At 36.5% G+C, this 22,708-nt stretch overlaps 1 protein-coding gene across 1 annotated transcript; it reads right to left on the reverse strand.

The window, feature by feature from the left end:
- Window positions 1–2,619: 2,619 nt before the first annotated feature.
- On the reverse strand, window positions 2,620–14,560 carry LOC144052111 (solute carrier family 13 member 2-like). The gene is made up of 13 exons (XM_077565943.1): window positions 14,389–14,560; window positions 13,168–13,296; window positions 12,920–13,056; window positions 11,867–12,114; window positions 11,744–11,782; window positions 9,298–9,472; window positions 7,497–7,619; window positions 6,784–6,993; window positions 6,562–6,656; window positions 5,790–5,896; window positions 5,545–5,706; window positions 4,282–4,419; window positions 2,620–4,045 (listed from the first exon to the last, which is right to left on the reverse strand). Exons 1-13 carry the CDS (start codon window positions 14,488–14,490, stop codon window positions 3,917–3,919), a joined length of 1,794 nt encoding a protein of 597 aa, XP_077422069.1. The 5' UTR covers window positions 14,491–14,560; the 3' UTR covers window positions 2,620–3,916.
- Between the last annotated feature and the right edge of the window lie 8,148 nt (window positions 14,561–22,708).

The following is a 22,708-nucleotide window of genomic DNA, read 5'->3' on the forward strand; positions in this document are numbered from 1 at the left end:
GGAGAGAGAGGCTCACTACAGGTGAATAGACAACCTTTTAACATTCCACACAACTGTCATGCAAATCTGAGAAGAAGTTAATTGCTTTATAATAACAGGTTAGAACGGTGCCAAATATGTAGAAGGAGTTGATTGTGTTTTCCTGGGTGGTGAGCCTATTCACCAACCTGCCCACAGTCCTTTATGTTTTTGGAGTCTCCCTCCTCGAACACAGCTGAGGGGCTCCTGCGGAACGTAATTATGAGCTGATGATTTGAAACACCTGGGTTGGAGGCAGGATTGCGGCTCTCTAGGACCGAACTTGCCTACCCATGGTGTACACTTTTTTTTTTTTGTTCATTGCAAGGAGCTGGCGCCTACACCATCTGACTTTGAGCAAAATGCAGACTACACCCTGGACTGGTTACAGATGTGATAATAATAATAATAATAATAATAATACTAATATAAATCCTAAGATAACAGAATTTCGATGTTTATTTTATTTGATTTTACAGAAAATTAGATAATAATCCTATAATAATAATAATAATAATAATAAAATAGATGTAATAATAGTAATAATAATAACAATAATAATAATAATAAAATTTCACAGGGGCTTTACTTTTTTTTCCCTGCATGTTCCGCATACCAATTCCAGTGCTATACAAATCATCTTCACTATGACTGATATCCTTTTAGGATGGCGTCACAAAAGAAAGAAAAGCATATAGTATTATGAAGACACGGTTTAGAATCCACCAATCAATTTATGTCAGCAAATACTTTATATTAGTTTGTTAGAATTGGGATGTTCCACCATTTTCCCAATACGGCATACAAAAGGCCTACCTTGAACATACCATGTCCTCGGCGAGCGGGCGAGGCAGCGACAGATGATTTATTACATGTTGAATAAACTTGCGCTAGTGAGGAAAGCCTTCTGCCGGGGGCTCTTTTCTGACAAAGTTATTCTGGAGGGAGTAGTGTGCGAGTGTTGCTGAAAGTCTTATTGTCTTCACTGATACTGTAGACCAGTGGTGTCCAAACTGCGGTTTGTGGGCCATTTGTGACCCGCCATCCACTTTTCAGCGGCCCATGGTACTAAAAATTACATATGCCCACAAGGCTTTTTTTTTGATGGTGGAGGTGGGCAGATTGAGAAGGGAGGTTGTTGAAAAATTGAGAGCCACTAGTACACTCTTAAAAACAGCTGGGTCAAAAATAACCCAATTATGGGTCAAAAATGGACCGATCCTCTACTTGGTTCAATTGGACCCAACTCTGAGTCAAGAAATGGGTCTTTTAGTGTAAAACAACTTATAAATATTGGTCAGATGCTTTCTTTGGGTCAAAAAGTTGTGTCATTTTGTATAAAACAACCCAGAAAGTTGGGTCAAATTGACCCATAAAGTGGATCGGTCCATTTTTTTTAAAATCCATTATTGGGTTACATTTGACCCGGCTGTTATAGGAGTGTAAAATTTAGTTCTTAACACTTTCAAGCTTAGATTCAAATAAACCATTTATGACCACAAAAAAAATCACACACATTTTTTCCTCAAAACAATGTGGTGAATAAAGATAATTATGAACATTAATAATTCTCAAGTAACTGTTTTAAAATTGGTCACTTTGCTATAGTTAGCTTTTGTTTTGGTTGTGAGTGTTAAATGGAATTTGGTCGCTATTCAGTGCAGGGGCAGATCTAGTCTAGTGGGATACAGGGCCAAGGCCACCCCAAAATCTTGTAAACTACTATAAATTCACTAGAAAATATAAACAATATATTGCTTGCTTGCTAAAATTCAGTGTGTTTAAGAAATTAAAATGAAAGAATTTCAAAGCAGTCCTTGCATTATTCCATTTTTTTTTTCTGTACGCGACCCTGAAATGAAGGTTTGGGCACCACTGCTCAACATTGTTCATCTGCTCTATTTCAAGATTATTATATTTACACTGTGTATTTTTCGTTTTTGTTATATTATTGTAAAGCCTGTCTTTGGGATAAATGTCAGTCCCAAAAAATCTCAAAGTAAAAAAAAAAAATCATCAATGAAAGGTGGTAATATTATTAATATTTTTCGGCAGCACGCCCGCGACCTAAATCAGGATAAGAGGTTCTGAGAATGGATGGATTAATGCAATATAGTATAGCTGAAAATTCAATTTAAATCAGCATGAAAGACATTTACAGTACATTTGGCTTTATAACATAACAAGATGTGGAAAACAATGTAAGTTGTGTCCATGTCACTACACTGCAGCATATCGCTTAACAAAATAATAAAACCAAATCATTAAAAACAGCGCTCCGTATGATTTACTGCAGTACAGTTCTGCACCTCTGCAAACTGCAATGACACTCAAAAATAAATTGTTAAATTGAGAGCGCCCTGTCAGAACAAGCCTCCTGATCTCTCGCATTGGATCTCATTTAACCGTGCAGGTGTTGTGGCCGGTGGGTGTCCCGTTGATTGAAGGGCATGAATGAGCATGTTTGTCATTCATTCAATTCTTTATTTGCATGAGTTTATAATGAGTTGTAATGTTGTAACCCAGAGGACTAAAGATAGATCTAGCAATTAAATTCCACATTTTATGTCATCAGACACATTTATGGGAGTATTTAAAGACCCTGTGGCTACATGAATACTTGCCTTTTTGGCTCAGGGAGCACTTATATGAATTTAGCAATTACTGTCCTGTCCTCAAGGGTATACATTATATACACATCATGATGAAATATACAGCTGTCTCTTCAAATTGTATTCTTACAGCTTTAGCAGGTCAATATTGGGGCAAAAGGGTTCAAAATGACTCAAAACAGTCAATAAGCTGACAATTTACACAAGATAAAGGACCAAATCACACAAGCTGATAAAAAAAAAAAACATTTACAAGCAAAAGTATCCAAACTCAAGTGACAAATTGTCTTACCTCTCCTGATGCTCGTCCATCGCCACCGCATTGAGGTCGAATGATGTCCTTCAATGTTCACCAGAAGAAGAAAATCACCATTTTCAACATCCCTCCTACATTTGGCAGACATGTGGCCTGTTGCCAAAGAGCTCAATGAAATAATTCCAATCATTTTTCCATACACCAATTCCCCTTCAATCAGTTTTCTTTACTCCCGCATTGACCTCCGTGAAGGGATTTGCTGGGGGTCAAAGGTGATTGGAGCTCAGTTGATACAACCTGTGGGGATTTCTCTTACACATACTGTACATTATTTATTGCCTTGGAAGCTGAACATAACTCACATGAAAAAAAAGAGATTACAATCAACTTTAAAGTAACTAGCACATTTCCAAAAATCACATTTAGTTTGTCGAATTCCATATGGTCAAGGGCCCATGCATATGAAACATCAGCTTACATGTAACCGCAGTATGTTTAACAAAAACACTTCACTTGCTTCCCAATATAATAATAAAATATACAGTGAATAAATAAAATTAAATTAATTCAACAATTACAATCATTCGGACAACAGCAAAATGAGAAATAATGCACACTTTTTGGACACTTTATAAGGTAATACCATTAAAATTGAGGTTAGCATCATAAAAACTTCATGGCGGTGGTGTATTATCTTTTTTTGTAAAGGCAGATTTGTTGCTACAGCTTTTGCATTGGATCCTATTAGATTGTGCAGGAATGTTTATTGTAGTGAGCTGGAAATATATAACAGCAAAACTGTGCGAGCTTGTGCGTAAAATTTGATTTACAATACAACTGAAGTAGCATTAAGTTGTAACCGACGTGACCAACTACACATTTCTTCCACTGCATTGTGCTCAATTATTTGAAAATATTACAAAAAGGAGTCCAGCGTTCACAACAATTTGGCCGTAATAGGCCTAAATGTTCAATAAGTACTGAGTGGAGTTTGATCATCCAAAGAAGAGTTATTTTCCTGACATTAAATTCAAGGGGTTTTAGTAACATTTGCCCAACTGGGGAAGGTGTTCAGATCGAACATGGCAACCCCCCACGTGTTAATGCCAATGTTGATGGTGAGGACTCCAAGGAAGTTCAGGATGAATCCAGCCTTGGCCTGAAAACACAAGCAATGCCATGGTTTAGCTTTTTAAGTGTATAAACAGTATCTGTTAGCTCGGTTTCTAGTGTAATATGTATTTTGGAGGTTTTTGTATTTACAAATAATTAATATGATCTGATCAGACATAGGATTAATATAAGCGTCTTATGTCCCAAATTGGATTCCAGATCTCTGGATCCAAAGCAAACCAGCACCACACACTGAGACTTGACATTGCAGGAAGGCCTCACCATGTCCATGACTTTAAGGTTGCCGTAGGAAAAGGCGATGGCGTTGGGGGGCGTGGCCACAGGCAGCATGAAAGCCAGGGAAGCAGCAATAGTGCAGGGAAACATCACGTACAGTGGGTGGATCTTAATGGCGGTGGCCTAGGGGAAACGACAGGAAACAGTTTGATGGGAGATGTTCAAATGTGATTGGAACATACAAAATACAAACCACGGCACAATGTTTAAAGTAAAAAAATAAAATAAATAAAATAATACTGTATGTGCTACCAGTCTGATAAAAACTAAGCAGCAAAATCCACCTGTTCTTACCCATCTCAGAGGGCGGCCATTTTGCCACTTGCTGTCAACTGGAAACAACGTCACATCACTATAGGTGCTCAGGCCTACACAACCAATTGTGGCTCAGCTTGCTGACGTCACATGACCATATTTAGAAAACAGGTGAGCTGTGATTGGTCGTTACTTGAGCCCATAGACACCATGATGTAATTTTCAGTCAACAGCAAGGGACAAAATGGCCGCCTCCTGAGATGGATAAAAGTGTGGATTTTGCTGCTTCATTCATATTCCATCAACACAATATTAATCAATATTACTCAGAATACCGCGCGTAGACTAATGGTGCCACACATATTGTAAAGATCATTTTGGACACGACGTTCACTTTAAAATATACAAGAGGTCAAATGTTTGTTTTCCTTTTTTCACTCATTTTTAATTAAAGTGAAGAAATGTGACCAAAAAGTTGCAGCGTTATAACTTTATATCGATAATGACATTTGTTACTAGAAAATTACAACTTTATTATCACACGTTTGCTACTTTCTCATTTTTATTGTTATTGTCACAGAGTTATGAGTCTATAAATAACAACTATCTCAAAGTCTTTATTCTCTTCACATGACTTTATTCACCTAACATGATAACTCTGTTCAAAGGTTATAAGTACATTCTTGGCTCAGCAAAGAACAACCCATGAATGTAATACAAGAGAAGTCTGCAACGCTTGTAGGGAAGTAAGATGGTGGTAGTGATGAGAAAATGAAGCTTCATGAACCACTTGCAATATATTTTTACTCCACTAGATGGTGCTCTTACTTTAAAGCTAAAGGTTAGTGCAATGGAAATTGATTAAATTTCCAAGAACAGCACCTAAAGGAGTGAAAAAATATCGCAAGTGGTTCATGAAGCTTCATTTCCTCACCACGAGATGGTGGTCATGGTGGGAGTAAAGGATTGACAGAACTGAGTGTTGGTTCTCACCATTGCGCCGAGTATCGGCAGAAACAGAGTGGTGGTGGCGGTGTTGCTGGAGCATTCCGTGAACATGGCCACCATTAGACACAGCAGGATGCAGATAGCAAAAGGAGGGATGCTCTGCAGCGGTATGAGACTTTCTCCCAACCACTTGGACAGCCCCGACACCTTCACCGAGTGGGAAGAATACAAAGCTGTGTCCAAATATCTGCCGGAAACAATTTCGTTGGGAAAATGTGGTGTGAGCTTACCTCACTACCGTGGGCTAAAGCAAATCCTCCTCCCAGGAGCAAAAGGATGTTCCAAGGCATCTTTTCATGGACAGTGTCCCAAGTAAGCAGAGGAGGTGCAACTTCATCTATTTGAGCAAAGACGAGAAATTAGTTGGAAAAGTTTAAGTGTGATCAACCACAGCTATGGTAAAAGCTTTCACACACAACATGCAAAGATCATAAAAACACACCTTCAAGAGAACGTAAAAGGTCATAAAGTAGTAAAAGACATAAAGACATATGTTGACAGTTCATGGACGTTTTCCACAAAGTAAACACCTCAAAGTCTGCCTCTTAAAAGTGCCTGTAGATTAGGCACGAAATACGCTCAATTTGAGTTGGCCAAAAAGAGAAAATTATTCATTCACACATTTTGCTTTAAAGTTTAGCATGTAGTTTGCCTAAACTTGACCTTGAGGATATCAGATTGCAAGTCCGGAAGGAGATCTGATAACAGTAATTTAAAAACACAGAATCAGCTATGTTGCTTTTAACAAGCCCTAAAACTTAAAGACAGTATCTTTATGTGTTAGTGTTCAAAGGAAGAGAGGATAAACATGATTGTAAAATCTCTCATGACAAGCCTGCTGGAAATTTCCCTCACTGGATGCAGAGTTAACAGCGCAGACCCAACGATCGTTCTCAATATTTTTTTATCTCACATAAGATAAGCAAAATTGTGAACTACTAAGATTTTGTTAGCGTACTCTCTGCTTGCGCACAGCAGATAAGTGCTGAAAAGCTTGCCTACCGTCCTCAGACGTCCTGCCACATCTGGGAAATTTGGAGGGGATGCAGAAGAACAGCGCTGACATTAAAATGGCCACAGTGCCATCTGTGACATACCTGATGAGTAAACACATGTATCAAATATCAATATTAAAAATACAGCCAATGGGTTATATTACTCACTTGACTCCTACTCTAGACCGAAACTATTTCTGTCACTGTTACTATTACTGGTCATTCTCACGTTTTATTTTGGTTGAAGAGAACAGTGGCCCAGCCTGGTATGAAGCCAGGCTCCCTGGTAAACCACAGAAGAACCAGCAGCGTGAAGATAATCAGCACACAGGCCTCAGCGAAGCTCATCTTGCCCAACTTTTTGTACTCATCTTTGATTACCTGGTAGGCCTCTTTGTCACCTGCGCTCTTTTCACCGCATCCAAATGATTCTTTCAGACTGCAAAAGCACAATAAAATACTTGTAAAGGGGGTTGGCTGTTAAAAGGGAAGTCAACCATAAACATTTCTTGAAAATAATATGTTAAATGTGACCTCACTAGTCGAAACAGGACATTCTGATTAATATTACGTTTGTGGAATATGAGTTATGCAGCAAAATCCAGCCATTTTTATCAATCTCAGGAGGCGGCCATTTTGCCACTTGCTGTCAACTGAAGATGACATCACAGTTGCTCAGGGCTCAGGCAACAACCAATCAGAGCTCACCTATTTTCTGAAGCTGAGCTGTGATTTGTTGTTACTTGAGACCTGAGCAACTGTGATGTCAAACGGCAAAATGGCCGCCGTCTGATATTGATAAAAACTTCTGCATTTAGCTGCTTTTCCACTAACACAATATTAACCAGAATACCGTTTTTAGACTAGTGGGGCTGCATATTATTGTCAACATTCTTTGGGTGTGTTGACTTCCCTTTAAAATTCGGAGAGACTTTGACTTACTTAAAGCCCAGAAACATAAACTGCAGCCACAACCACGTTAAGACCAGCATGAGAATCATGTTGGGGAATGCAAAGCCAAACCAGCTTGCAAAATTGATGATGCCACCATTTTCTGGATAAAGTCTGTGGGTGAAGATAGACAACAATGAAGCTGCAAAATGGTGTCAATAAATTATCATAATAGTAGGCGCAAAGAACTTCATAAACTCTTTCAAAACAGAAAACACTTATATGGCAGTCGAGTTTTGATTCATAAAGCATACCAAAATTCTTGTTATATAGGCCTACCATAATAGTGGTCCAACAAGGTACACAGTAAATTCTGTAGAATAAATTTTCCTCTAAACAGAGTATTTTTGGTCCCACTCTAAGCAGAGTAAAATTTACACTTGGAAGAGAGTAAAATTAAAACTAAGGAAAAAAAGAAGTCACTCAAGGGTTGAGGAACAAACCCACAGCTTCAGGTAGGGAGACAGCTAATCTACTCCCTGAGCAATGCCACTCCTCCTGTGTGTTAATTATTTTTCTGCCACTGAGGATCATACGTACAGTATATGATCCCTCCACTCACCCAGCTAGAATCTTCGTAACTTCAAGAGACTAAAAACTTCGTTTTTGGTCTACTTTTGGATATAAACATACAGTAGGAGTGGCATACCTCAGGTGGTAGAGTGGCAGTCTCCCAAGTTAAGGTGGTGAGTTTGTTCCTCAATCCTTGTGCAACTTCTTTTTCTTTTCTTTTTTTTATAAACTAGTAAAATTTTGTCTCTCCTTGCAAAATTTACTTAGGATTTCTGACAAAAAAATCTTTAATAGTTTTTTTTAATGGGATCAGCAAATTCTCTCGTACACACTAAAAATACTTGGAATAAAATTTACTCTGAATATTTTAATCTCTCCTAAGTGTAAATTTTTAGAATGAGAACAAATGTAAAATTTACTCTACAGAATTTGCTGCGTATGCTAGCTCTAAGGCAGAGCTACACTGCTGTTCCTTAATTCAATGGTCGGATGTAAAGTGAAATAGCTTACTGAGCTTACTGAGATACAATTAAACCTCTACAGTCATGTTCATATTTTCAAACAAATTTTCCAAAAGGAAATTAAAATTTCAAGTTACTCATTCACTCACAGCCATTTTCACTGAAGCAATCCCCTTTGCTCCTAGCTGTTTTACTGGATTTTGATTGATTTTGCAAGGCCCACAGAATATTGTGTTCTAGTATTATAAAAACATGGAACCTACAAAAAAAAAAAGAGTGGGGGAAAAGAGCTTTTTGCAACATGGCCATGGTTGATCTTTTATACTTTGCTGTCACCTGTTGGCCGTTTTTGTAATAACTACCATTGCTTCAAGCATTCTCTTCAGCTCAGAGGCTCCATCAAAGTTTTCTGTATGCGCTAGCATAAAAAAAAAAAAAACATAAAAACTCATAAATATGTCTTTGGGAGCATGGTAATATTTAAAATAGAACATATTTATAGGTTTTTGGGAGCAAATTAGTATGAAAAAATGAAAAAATTGGTAGCATCCAATCAGATCACTCATTCTTATATTACTCATCTTGGAACTGTTGCAATCTGTGATCTGTTAACCATGTTTTTTTATTATTATTAGATTTTCATATTTCTTTGACATAACTGACAGTATCTCCAAACATCAACAATGAATTTCTAAGGGAATAGCATTTTGTAGTAATATTAAGCATCAACATTGGAAAGTAAACCGCACACACAGACACAGACAGAATGGATAGAATGAGCTTAGCAAATGTGCGTGCCGCATAATACGAGCACGTACTTATCAATCTGGCCCATGAGGATGACGTTGGGTGTGGTTCCCGTGAGGGTCGCTGTCCCTCCAATGCTGGCAGCATAACACACGCAAAGACTCATGCCTTTGGTCAGCTTCAAGTACTTCTGCTCCCGCTTGTTTTGATGTTGATCCGCCATCTCTGGACTCCAAGCTTGACCCTCTGAAGGGAGACAAATGAGACTTTTGGAGGAACTTTCTAGCTACCAAATGAGCCACTATGAACATTCAAGGGATTTGGTACTTTGCATATTTGATGATATTATATTGTGTCATCATCACTGAATGAACAGGGGTTAATCAGGGTTATAATAGTTTGGGATCTTTCATTACAGGTAGTTAAAATTTTGAGTTTTTTATTTTATTTTTTATATTCAGTTAGTTTTATTTATTTATTTTGAGCAGGATTGGGGTTTTTTTTGGTTTTTTTTATTTAATTTTTTATCATTTTGTTTAGTTTATTATTTATTAATTAAATTATTAGTCTATTATTTTTATTTTATTTTAAGAAAATGAGTATTTGTGCAGAGCAAGAGTTTCAAAAAGGTCACTAATTAGTGTGTAATAAAGTAAAGTTAACTACAATTCCCATCTTTCTTCCGTACGGCAACACAGTAATACTGAGATAAATATATTTCCTGAAAGGTCATGTATGAAATTAATTAACAAAGATGAAAACATAGGACATTTTCCTATAATTATAGTTAGTTTTTATCTCAGTAGTTTCATTTGGGTTTTTGTCTTCATTTTGTTTTTTTGTTTTGAGTTGTTACTACTTCTGATTATAATAACTTTGAGGCTAATAAGATGTACAAACCCAATTCCAAAAAAGTTGGGACACTATACAAATTGTGAATAAAAACTGAATGTAATTATGTGGACGTGCCAAATTTTAATATTTTCTTCAGAATAGAACATAGAGAATAGGTCAAAAGTTCTGATATTTCTCCACTATCTTTCTGCGCAACATTGGAGGAATTAGTGATTCTCTACCAATCTTCGCTTCTGAGAGACAATGCCACTCGGAGAAGCGCTTTTTATACTCCAATCAAATTGCCAATGGACCTCAGTAGTGGTAATTGGTCTTCCAGCTGTTTTTTTATAAGTGCAATTGACTTTTCCAACCTCTTATTGCTACCTGTCCCAACTTTTTTTTAGATTTGTTGGCACCAGGAAATTTATAATCAACATATTTTTCCCTTAAAATAATACATTTTCTCAGTTTAACGTCATATTTTTAGGTGGAAATGTTATCTACTAAAAGTGGTAGTTGTATTGGTATTTGGTATTGGTGTCAGTTACTACTCAAGAGTTGAGTACAGTGTTCCCTCGTTTTCCCAAAAATACCCGCAAAAAATGAAATCCGCGAAGTAGTTAGCTTTATGTTTTACGTTTATTATAAATGTTTGAATGCTCTAAACCCCTCACCACACGCTTCTGCACTTCTCATTGAGGCATTTACATTTTCTCAAATTTCTCTCTTGTTTAAATACTCTCAATGTTCAAACCTTCATAAATGTTATAAAATAGGTGCATTACTGTAAAATTTTTTTTAAAAAAAGCATGCAAAATTGCACCCAAAAAAATGCGCGAAACAGCGAGGCTGCAAAAAGTGAACTGCTTTATAGCGAGGGAACACTGTAGCCTACTCATACTGGTATTGGTCGAAACAAAAAGTTGTATCGGACATCCCTAATGTTTATCTGCTTGTGTCGGACTCTTTTGAGTCCGAAAGAAGGATTCAAAAGGGTCTTTTGCCCAGATTTAGTCATAACTGTTTTAATTTACTTATTTCCTCAATAGACCATTTGTCTGTGGTTGAAATCAATGTGTTAGTATGATTTCTTTGTAAATCTTATCTTATGCCAGGTGTCAGTTTGTCCGGGGTCCTCCTCTATTTCCACAACAATAGACCATTTGTCTGTGGTCGAAGTCATGTGTATTGAATGCTGTAAAAGTCTGGTGAACTGCGGGTGGGCTGGGGCCTGGGGGCTGTTTCCTGGGGGCTTGGGGGTTTCAAGATAGTATAAGAATGTTGTGAGTCCGCTGTAACTACACACTTGCGAGAAGCTGCAGCTGTTTTCTGTAAACTTGCTTGTGTCCGGAATATTCTGTAGAAATAAAAGCCTCGAAGTGACTGTTCATCGATCTCCAGCCTGCATTCGGATAACCAACATTTTCACTACCCGAAAGAAAACGAACACGCGGAAGGAAAAAGATTATTTCCTTCAACACCTACTTATACTGATATTGGTCGAAACAAAAAGTGGTATCGGACATCCCTAATTTTTTCCATGTAGTCAAGTCAGTTTGCGCCTGTACAGAACTGGATGCAAAACTACACCAACACCCACAAATGACGACTTCTCTGCTTCTCTACGGAACACCCATCATAATTTGCATCCCCAAAAACAATACAAAAGTAAAAACCTACTTGAAACATCAATGTTTGTCACGTCCATATTATCTCGATCTGTAAAGACATAAACAGAGCTGAAGACAAGAAAATGAACAACCAATGAATCACTTTAGTAAACTCTGATTATGACACACTCACCCATGTTAATGCTGTTGTCCTTTTGTTTGACCTCCTTTCTTTCGTGAGGTTCAGTCATCTCAAGGCCCTGATTTTCCACGCCGACTCTGGCAGCATGGATTTCATTTGCTCGTTCTTCAGTATTGGCCTCCGAGTCTTTAAGCTGCTGCAGCACGGCATTGGCGATGGGCACCATCATGGCCGTGGATGCCGTGTTACTAATCCACATGGACAGGAAGGCCGTGGTGCCCATGAAGCCTATCATCAGGCTGGAAAGAAAAGAAACTAGAGGTGTCAAGCGATTACAATTTGTAATTGGGATTAATCGCATGACTTCAATAGTTAACTCATGATTAATCGCAAATTTTATATATATGTTCTAAATGTACAATAAAATATTTTTTTCGAAGTTTTCATACTCTTGGAGAAATGTTAAACTAATAGAAATATGGCTGCATCTTTTTGTCATTGATATAGTATATTTTTAGTTTACTTTATTTATTATTTATTTTAGTTTAGTTAGTTTATTTGGTCATAACAATCAATAATTAAAAAAAAAGAAATATACATATAAAAACAAAGACCAAAAGGTGTAGACTGAAGCCAAATCTTATACTGTCTATCCTTTTCGCATAATTCTACATCAAGGTAACAAAACTATCACAAGTTCATACATTCACGTACTGCATCTGCATGATTTCATAATAATTCATAAAATTGAGTTGAAATGTAAAAGAACTGTTAAAAAAACTGTACAATAAAAAAATGATGTTGAGGTCATTTTTCTGCCACTAGATGGCATAATTGCATTTGTAAGATATTGGTGACAGCTAAGTGCATTTTTCTTTTCGGATTAAAAGCTATCTAATCTTTAACATGAAGTAACTTGTGAAATTCTGCACATTTTTAAAATTGTAAAATACAACTTGACCCCAGTCTCCACAAATATATGCATTATTATTAAATTTATTACTATGACGTTTAGGCACTAATTTTGACACCCTAAAAAAAACACATTCATTAGGCTGTTATTTTGAAAAACGGCTGCTGCAAAAGGAGGATTTGAAGTCTTACAGCGAAGGTTTGACACCGACAAACAGCAGAACCTGCAGGGCAATTCTCTTGTGCAGGTTCCAATGCTCCACAGCGATAGCCACCAGCAACCCACCAATGAAGAGCATGTTGGAGTCTTTCAGGTACTGGATACACACCTGGGCCACAGTGACATGTTGTCCACGTGTTAGTGAATCTTTAATGACTAGTCAGCCACTTCCTGTTTGGGTAAACACCCACAAATGATCATACTACACAGTTGCAGATACCTCATCTGACTCCATGATCTTCATCATGGGGAAAAGAATGACAGGAAGCAAGGCCGTCGCAGCCAGGGGGATGCACTCTGTGCACCAGTAGAGTGCCATCAGGATGATCACAAAGCCACATTTAGCCTCCTATAATATATAATGCACCATTAATAGATATAAACATGTTTCCAGGCTGAAACTAGAGAGTAAAGCACATTCAGTTCCCAATTTTGTCACTGCTCTGTATTAAATATAAAACACATACAGTATTAGAAATAAAAATGCTGCTGATTACTTATAATTCAGTGGTCTATTGCCAACCCCAATGTGTTCACCATTGGAATTGTACTTAATTTTTTTGTATATCATTAAAACTCATCTCAAATAAATGACAAATACTGAACAGATGATGTTTGAATGAATGTAGAATTGATGATATGAAGAGAATAATTGTTTTATTAGGGATTATCAGTCTTGACAATTATACAATGAAAGGTCACTGATGGGAGCTTCTTCCTGGATATTAGCATCTATATAGATACACACACACATTACAGCCCATAAATGCAATAAAGATACAATAAAATGTGATTGAAATATAATGTTTTGATTATTTTCACAGCAACACAGTTATTAAGGTAAAAGATTCAACGCATACAACTCCAGACATTTCATTCATTTCTGCAATGGACATGTTACTTGAGAAATTGGGAGTGTGAAAAGTATGTTAGCAGAGAAATAATAAGCCAGCAACATAATTATGACGGTTCATACATTTTGAACCAGAACTCAAATTTTATTTACACAAATGATTTGTTCTATGTTACCTATGATGAGTGATTTATTTCATTGAGGCAGTACATATTAATTACATTAATTTTGACATTTAACAGAAAAGTTGTCAATGAAGCCAATTGGTGTACTTTTAATTGCATGTACAAAAGCCAGAGTGATTACAAAAGCATCCATTTCACACCCTGACACCTCGCAAGTTGCCATCATCGTGGGACTGAAGTTTTATCGGTCAAAATCACCTCAAATGCATGATTAAATCACCGCAAAGGTCTACTAACGAAAATAATGCTTATTATTATTCCGACACAACTCTTACATTGGATCTCATTAACGCTTGCGTGAGCACCCAAAGAATTGCGCAGCGACTGAACATTCAACAGCAGTGGAGGATTTCCAAGGGTCCACAAATCAGCAGCATCAAACCCAAATGTGAGCTGTTCTTACCGAGGTGGGGATGACGAGAGGCAGAGGCAGCAGTAGAAGAGGTGTGACAACTACCACAATATAATTCCTATACCTCCACAGCCATGTAAGAAATCCAGCCATGATCGAGAAGTTCTGCTACTCATTCAAAGTATTGAAAGAGTCAGCGGACCAAGAAAAAAAACATCAGTGACACAACTGTTTCTATCTCAGACATTATCAAATGAGATCGAAGTTTAAATAGCGGTTGACTTCATGTCACTCTGAAATCCATTAAAAATTAACCTCAGAGGGAAACAAGGGCCCACGTGTGCTTCCATGTGTTTTCAGATAAGACAATGTGCTATAGAGACCATAAAAGCAGAGAAACTAATCTTAATCGGACTCTAAAATGTGGCAGCTGCCAAGTATGTATCAATGAAAAAAAATATTTTGGTCATTTTCTCCCAACAGGCAGCAGTGCAACAACTGCACATCATATCAAAATTACTGTTGGAGGTTGTGAATACTGAATAGCGAAAGCAGTAATATACAAAAACTACTCCAAGACAAAATAAATCAACTTAATATATTTTTTTTTTATTGGGACAAGTCACAGGGAACATGCACGGCCAAAGTACCATTAGATAACAAAGTTAATGGCCTTGTAAATGACTCATGTGGGTGTGACTTTCGACAGAACAATGCAGTGATTCCATTCAATTCTGCTCAAGCAAGAAATGCAGGCAAACCAGACCCACCTTCTGCTCTACTGTGCGTGCATGCGAGCAAGCGTGAGAGCTGAGCTCTTGGTACGCGCACAGCAAAATATTTTGTAATTACAATCATTAAAACAAAAATCTACATTACATTACAAAACAAAAACACAAAGACTGGACGCTGATGAAAACAATTGGCTACATTGATTCAAAATGTTTTTGTTTTTTTCTAAAATACAAATTCAAATAAAATGATGCATGTGCCGTGCACAAGAGGAAAAAATTGGCATGGGTTATTTTATTACTTGCAGTAATTGTGTGTTTGTATTTACTAGCACTCGAGCTCAAAGTCTCTCACAGTTACACCGTTAAATGAATAGAATTGCTTGCACAGCTACATTTATATATTTTATATATATATATAATGACATTTATGCCAAAACTTAAGTTCAATCTGTATGCACAAAAAGTACCATTGAAAAGGAAAAACTGGATGTCTTCTTAAAATAATCACCTATATATTTTTTTCAGATTTTTCAGGAAACACAAAATGTCTTAATCTTTTGCATCATGAGGAGATGATTTAGGCAAACATGATCATTTTTGCACACACACAAAAAGGCTATTATTTTAATTTAATTATTTAATTTCCGATATGGTTCGGAAATTACTCAATAGCATCCTTAGGGGCACTGCTAAAATTCTCAAGACTTGCTATAGTAATTATGATGTTCACATTGAAAATAAAAAAACACACATTTCACATTTGTTCCCCTGTTCTCCTTTATTTTATCATTTGAACGATGAATTAAAAATGATTTCTGTTGTCCACATAATTGACACTTTATTTTAGTAGGACAATTTGATTGACATTGTATACGCTCACAATTTCAGTTTGAATAAAGAAAATGTTGAAAGTAACATAGCTAAAAGTGGCTATAATTAGCAAAAATACTTTAAATTATTGTTGAATTATGCCAACATTTCCAAAAATAAATAAAAATTCATAAAATGAATGTTACATTTATTGTATATATAAGGGGGTGCATCACTGAAAAAAGGTTGCGAACCACTGACTTAGGGCATGCGTTAGCATATATACAGAGGGTTTTGGATCATGTAACAAGAACAGGTTGGTTTATAGTTTCCCATTAAGGTATATTTAAAATCTACATTCAAAACCCGGCCCAAAAGAATACTGGAACAATGCTTGCAAGACAATCATCTCATGACATCACACAAAAGGGTGCAGGGAAAAACAGTTGTCATTAAGCATCCAATTATGTATTTACCAAGCCTTCAATGTGTCACAGGTAAACTAGTTGACAGACAAAAGAAAAGCAGACGTTTAATTACATACTGTACATAAAATATTTTTTAAAAAACATCTTCTACATCTTCAATTGATAAGCAATTGAAGTACATTAAAAGTACCCCCCTCCAAATGATGAGGTTGATTATATACATCACTTAACCACAGACAGCTTGGGCAAGCCACAAAGGCCTACAAATTTCCCAACCTGGTCTATTAATAGCTTTCACACTCATATGCAAATAAATACAAGTAAACAATTGTTGCATAAGTTGATGTAATAATGCACAATTGTTGCATATAATAATGTATTATTTTCAAAATGAAACTAAAACCACTTAGAAGTGAACCTAATTTGACCTCTGAATATTTGAATACACATGTACAACTGTTTAAGGTTTCAGTACTTTGCACGTCTTATAAGGAGCTGAAAGGCAAAATTTACACAAATGATGTTTGACTAATCGACTAATACATCAACTGGTTCAATTACAGCAGGTATTAAACAGATGAATAGATGGACAGACAGACAGATTACATTGATACTTTACTCATCTCAGGAGTGAAATGAAATTTGCACAGCAAAATGATTGTTTTTGTTTGTTTTGGTGTAATTGTGGATATTGCAATTACACCAAACAAACGAGAGAGTTCCTACAGAATGGCAAATTGGGCAAATATATATAAAAAATACAATACTGAAACATTGGACAGTACAGTTGGACACAAGTTCTCAAGTGGTCAAATCATGATCACTTATAAATTGTACAGTAGTGCATTTTAGTTTTATTATAAAACTCAACCCTAAAGATAAATATCCATAGTAACATCGATATTGGTGGGGCGAACATTTTCTATATATCTATATCATAAAATGTGTAAAAGTAAGCTAATTTTAACTAACAATCACAATATAGATAGAAATGTTTGTGTGTGTGTGTGAATTCTCAGTTATTAAGGTCGTGGTAATCCGGGTATAAGACCCCCAACCACCAAAAAAAAAAAAGTAAAATACGTAATTACGCGACCATATTTTCTCAATAAAGCTTTGGAAACGCTGGATTCGTTTTCCTTTTGTTGTAATTCACGAATTAGTCCAGCAGATGCCGCAAAGTCCCCACCTGTAATAAACCACAGCTTTTGTCATATCTGCTGAGCTGTACAAAACACTGCCATTAACTTTTTTAAATTAGTGGCAAAAACTCAACGCGACAACAAAAACCCTTTTCACAATGACTGATCAGTGTAGCGTGCATGAAGGAGGATGTTGCAACAAATAGGTGAAGATTCAAGTTTGTAGTTCATGTTTATTTGATACGAGTCCACATGTACGAGCCGGACACGAAAGCCGATGATTCCAATGTATCGCTCGGCCATGAGGAGGAAGCCCAGCCTCCGTCTTCCAAACCAGTGGGACCGCCGTTTGCATGCCCGCTCTCGGTGTCCGTGGAGCCCGTCATTTGATGTATTAGTGCGCACACTGGCAAGTGAAGAAGGTATATTTAAATCACCAACTGAGGGATGTAGTTAATCCATAACTTTTTGCGTGTCCAATAAACCAACTGGTGAGATGAGAAATGAACAGAGTTTCCTGCGCAGGATAATTCTTAGAGGAGATCTCCTGTTACACCATTGAATCAAACTCCGACAGGTTTTGATCAACAATGCACACCCTCCTTTCGAAGGGCCAGCCTTTTATTACAATTCAGTCTCCAAGCAGAATATCTCTCCCTTCATGAATGAGCAAATGTGTTATACAGTTGAAGGACATGTCAAACAATAGAACTCTTAGTGCAGTTGCAGCTGTGTTCGTCTCTAGCCAAAATATGTATATTTTCAAGGTACTTTTCGTATTCTTCTCCATAACAAAATCTCACTTATCATTTGACCCAAAAGCACCAATGACCGTGACTAATGGAAAAGCAAAGCAAGTTCTGTTCAAGACCACAATGTACGTGTACAAAATAAAAACAAGAAATTCTGGACCAATCAGTGTATAGCAAAATCAAGGGCGAAAATATGTTTTCGTACAAAGTGTGGAGAAGGAACTTTTTTAGACTAAATAATATGGTCCCAGCTTAAGGCCAGAGCATACGAGGTCAACATCATGTGCCCTGCTCAGGACACAAGACACTTTGACAAACTTAAAATGAAGAATTAAAATGTTCATAATGTGCAACAATAGTTGATATATGAAATTAGGTATTAAAAATGTTATAATATCCTTCAGTCCCCCCTTTGGGCTTTTTTAAAATAAAGCCCAAAAAACTAAATATTTAAACATTTTTACCAAAGGATTCCCGCGGGATTCTCATCATCGCAATGGCAGGTGCAACATAGGAAGAGGAAAAATGAAAACATTCTTTTTAGCAGGAGAGGAGGTCAGTCATATGTCAAACAGTGTGATTCATTAGAAGATTTTTTTTTTTTTTTTTTTCTCAGTAAAATAAGCATATCATATATGAAGACAGTGTGTTGTGATTATGCTCAAAATTTGTGTTGGGGAATCCCAGAAATAGCAAATTGGCATGACAGTCAGTATGAGAAAGAGTGTCATTATGTACGTGCAATTGGAGACGCGATTGAAGACTTGTTGTCGTTTGGGCTAGGGAAGTTTTTTGCTTGCGTTTTGTTTTTCCAAACAGAGTCCTTCAGCTTTGCGATTGGCTGGCAACCTGTTCAGGTTGCACCTTGCCTCCTGCCCGAAGCCAGTTGGGATAGGCTCCAGCACCCTCACAATCCTTGTGAGGACAAGTGGTCAAGGGAATGGATGGATGGATGGATTCCTTCTGCTTTTTTAGAACCCACATCAACTGCCAGAGATGCAGGGATTCGTCGCTGGGATTTGTTTCCCAGGGTGTGGCTCATTCTTTGTGGAACGCCCCGGAAAAGGGACACATTCCTCCTCTCTCCATTGGGTAATCCTCAGCTCATCTGGTGGAAACTGGAAGCAGTTGAATGGCCTCTCGGCTGGCACGTCTGGTCACTGGAGCAGCTGGCTGGTCTCTCTGTTGATTCCCGTGGTGGCTGGCTCCTGAAGGTGGGGGTTGAGTAGAAGGCGGACCTCCGGTTGGTCTAATAGGCAAGATGTGGAACCAGGTGCCCCGTGGACTGGACTAGATTGACCTTTTCATCACCTTATCTGGGTGCAAAATATTTTCATTTAGTCACTAATAAACATTTATTCACATCCCTTCTTTTTGAAAGAGCATTTTGGTAGTGTTATTAGTTAGGGGTTAGTAAATGTTAGTAAAGTTCTGTAGGCCTCTCCTGTGGGAAAAAATTCTGTTTGTTGTGACATTCAATTAGGATCCAGCCTTTGGCTGACTTTAATGACCTGAGCACATTCTTAAATGCAAAAAATGAAAATCTTTAGCCAGTTCAAATCTGACGAGGCCAATTTTGTTTACAGAATGTAATAATTATTGGAATGTTTTATAATATTTATTGTTATAGATATAGCATGGATGTGCTTCCAGCCATTAAATAAATGCAACTTTCGTCAACAAATAAAATCAAAAAATAACATCTAACCCCAGGGCCCCAAGGGAAAAATAGAAATAGAAATGGAACATATTCACCTTATTTTCGCCGTCCCTGCCAAAACTTACTCCTTCTCCATGGTCAAGGAAATCCCCAATTGTCCTCCTGTAAAATTCATTCTCACGGACTATCTATAATTATCGCATTAAGACTAACTTTTAATTTTAAATTTATTTATTTAACATGGACTGTTTGTGTCCTTCGCGACGATATACCCAGACCAACCAATAATTCCCCCATCTGAAAAAGATCGCTTTTGAGAATTTTTCAGACTAATATATAAAGTTTTGCAGTAAATAAATTTTGCTTGCTTTTTTGTTTAGAAAGAGGGGAAAATTTTACATTTAACCAGCAAATTCGACAATGCGTCCCAAGCAACTATTTAAATTTCAAAAGAGAATTCGGGAAAACACTAGAAGACCAAACTTAAAAGTAAAATATAATAATTAAGATTGAAATAAATTGTATCTTATCTGTCTGTATTCATATTAGCTGTTTCAATTTCTGAAACCAGACGAAATTTACCTGTATTATCTTTTGTGCTATAAAAATATTGTAGCTTATGCCAATGAATTTTACAAAGAATCTCAGTTTTCAGCCAATTCATCAATTATTATTAATACATAAAGTTGCCCTTAGTTTTAATGTTATCATTAAGCTTGCCAGTCCTCCTTGTTGATGTTTGTCCAAAAAGCTGACTGTTCTAAAATAGACAGAGATAAACAAATCAGATCAAATCAAAATAGACATCAAACGTTTTTAAAATGTAATAAATCTGTGTGTATATAGTGTTGTCAATCAGTTCATTATATTTACGAAATGTTTTACTGTAAATGTTATCACCCTATATCTGTCAAAAACAGAGTGCAGCGTAAACAGTCAGTATCACATCATATGGTCTGGTATCACTAATTCAAGGAAAGCATTGTTTGTGGGGTTGAGTCACCATCGTAGTGGACAGTTCTGGACGCAGGAATGCTTTAAGGACGCTTGTGCAGAGCATATGGAGCAGTTTTTCATAGGACAGTTCGTGCGGAGCATTGTGTGCATTGGGCAGTGGAGCAGTTTTTCTTTTATCACATTTGTATATGATGGCACAGTCATTGTTGCAACAGGTGGCGCCAGGAACCTCCCCTCTCCATCAGGTATTGGCAGGATGTTTTGTGATGATGGCTGCATCACGCCCCTCTGATGGTGGTAGCAGTCGCAGTTTCTTTGTGGGTGGGGGTTTTAAAGAGGTCTGTGTCCCGCCAGTTGACTTTGTTCCGGAATAATGACCCTTGACCAATAATCCTCACTCGACTGAAAACATTAAAATCTGCCCCAACAGTATTTAGGTTATAACATGTCAGTAAATATTAAAACCAAAACTTCCTTTATTAAAAAAATTAAATAAAAAATAAAAAAATAATAAAAAATAATAATAATTAAAACAATGAAAGTTTACAATTTAAAATAATTGCTAATTATATGTCAAAAATTGTTATGGTTTACAATATTTAATTTAATATGTTTTGCATACCTTCATAAATAATACTTAGGATAAGATAGGACAGATATACTCTAACAATTTACAAATATAGTTAATTGATAAGTGTGTAGTTTTCAATTAATGTTTTCTCAATGGAGGCCGCAGCCCGTAAAGTCAGCCTTTGGTCAAACGTCAAAGCAGGAATGATTTTTAATTCCATAGCACCTCAAATTATGTCAAAAATGTGATTCTTCCAGATAGCTTCCCCAGTCTGTTTGTAATGAGACTTCAAATGTCGAATTCAAAGGTTAAATATATTCAGGAGAGATTAAAATTACTTTCTATTTATAAACGTCGGAGAAAAAATAAATAAAAAACTCCTTTTAAATTATAATTAACACATTACTTCATCCCCAGGACCGGAACATGGCACTTTGGTGCGACCCCAATTGTCCTTAATGGGTGTGTCTCCTGATTCTGAAAAGATATTTAAAATTTATTAAACAATGTTCTCGCGCACAAACAAAATCATAAGGGAAAAAACAATCATCTATATAAGAATTATTCCACATTAATTGCCATCCAAGTTATTTGTTTTTAGTTATTATTATTATTATTATTAAAATAAGAGTAGAGACTAAACTATTTAATCTAAAACAATCACACAATTAACATTACCTTTTATAAAAACATTTTATTTGACCTCATTACAAAGATTGATGGCTGTTGGCATTTTTTAACCCGAGAAAGGGAATGAGTCATAGCAACTACAATCAGTCAAAGCCACCCATGCTCTACAAGCATAAGACATGCATCTAAATTTTATAATATCTTAAAACTATACCTCTCTATGTTATTTGTGTATTAATATTCGTTCGTTTTATAGCAAACATAATTTTTAAATATGACGTATTTGCACTCTTGAAGCCAGTTTAAGTATTCAACATTAGTGCTTAAGAAATTTATGTAAGGGGCTTATAAAATCAGTTACGGCAACAATTTATATAATGTCGTTCAATTATTTAACGCAGACAATTGCGGGTTTTAGCGTTAGAAGTTTTATTAGTAATTTTACCGTCTAATTAATTTATCCCGTTTAGCGCTTATTAAACGGCTTAATTTGTTTTATTACATAAATTTGTATTATACAGTTATTTTATTTGCAAAGCAACATTTCAGTATTAATCATTTTTTCAATACACTTTTCTTAAAGATACGTCCGGGACTCTCCTCTATATAAAAATTACATATTACTTATAACACTCTTAACATTATTAGCGAGCGGGCGCCGTGTAACAAATGCCATATCTTATTAGA

Source organism: Vanacampus margaritifer, chromosome 5 (genome assembly GCF_051991255.1).
Source record: "Vanacampus margaritifer isolate UIUO_Vmar chromosome 5, RoL_Vmar_1.0, whole genome shotgun sequence".
NCBI classification, from domain to species: domain Eukaryota; kingdom Metazoa; phylum Chordata; class Actinopteri; order Syngnathiformes; family Syngnathidae; genus Vanacampus; species Vanacampus margaritifer.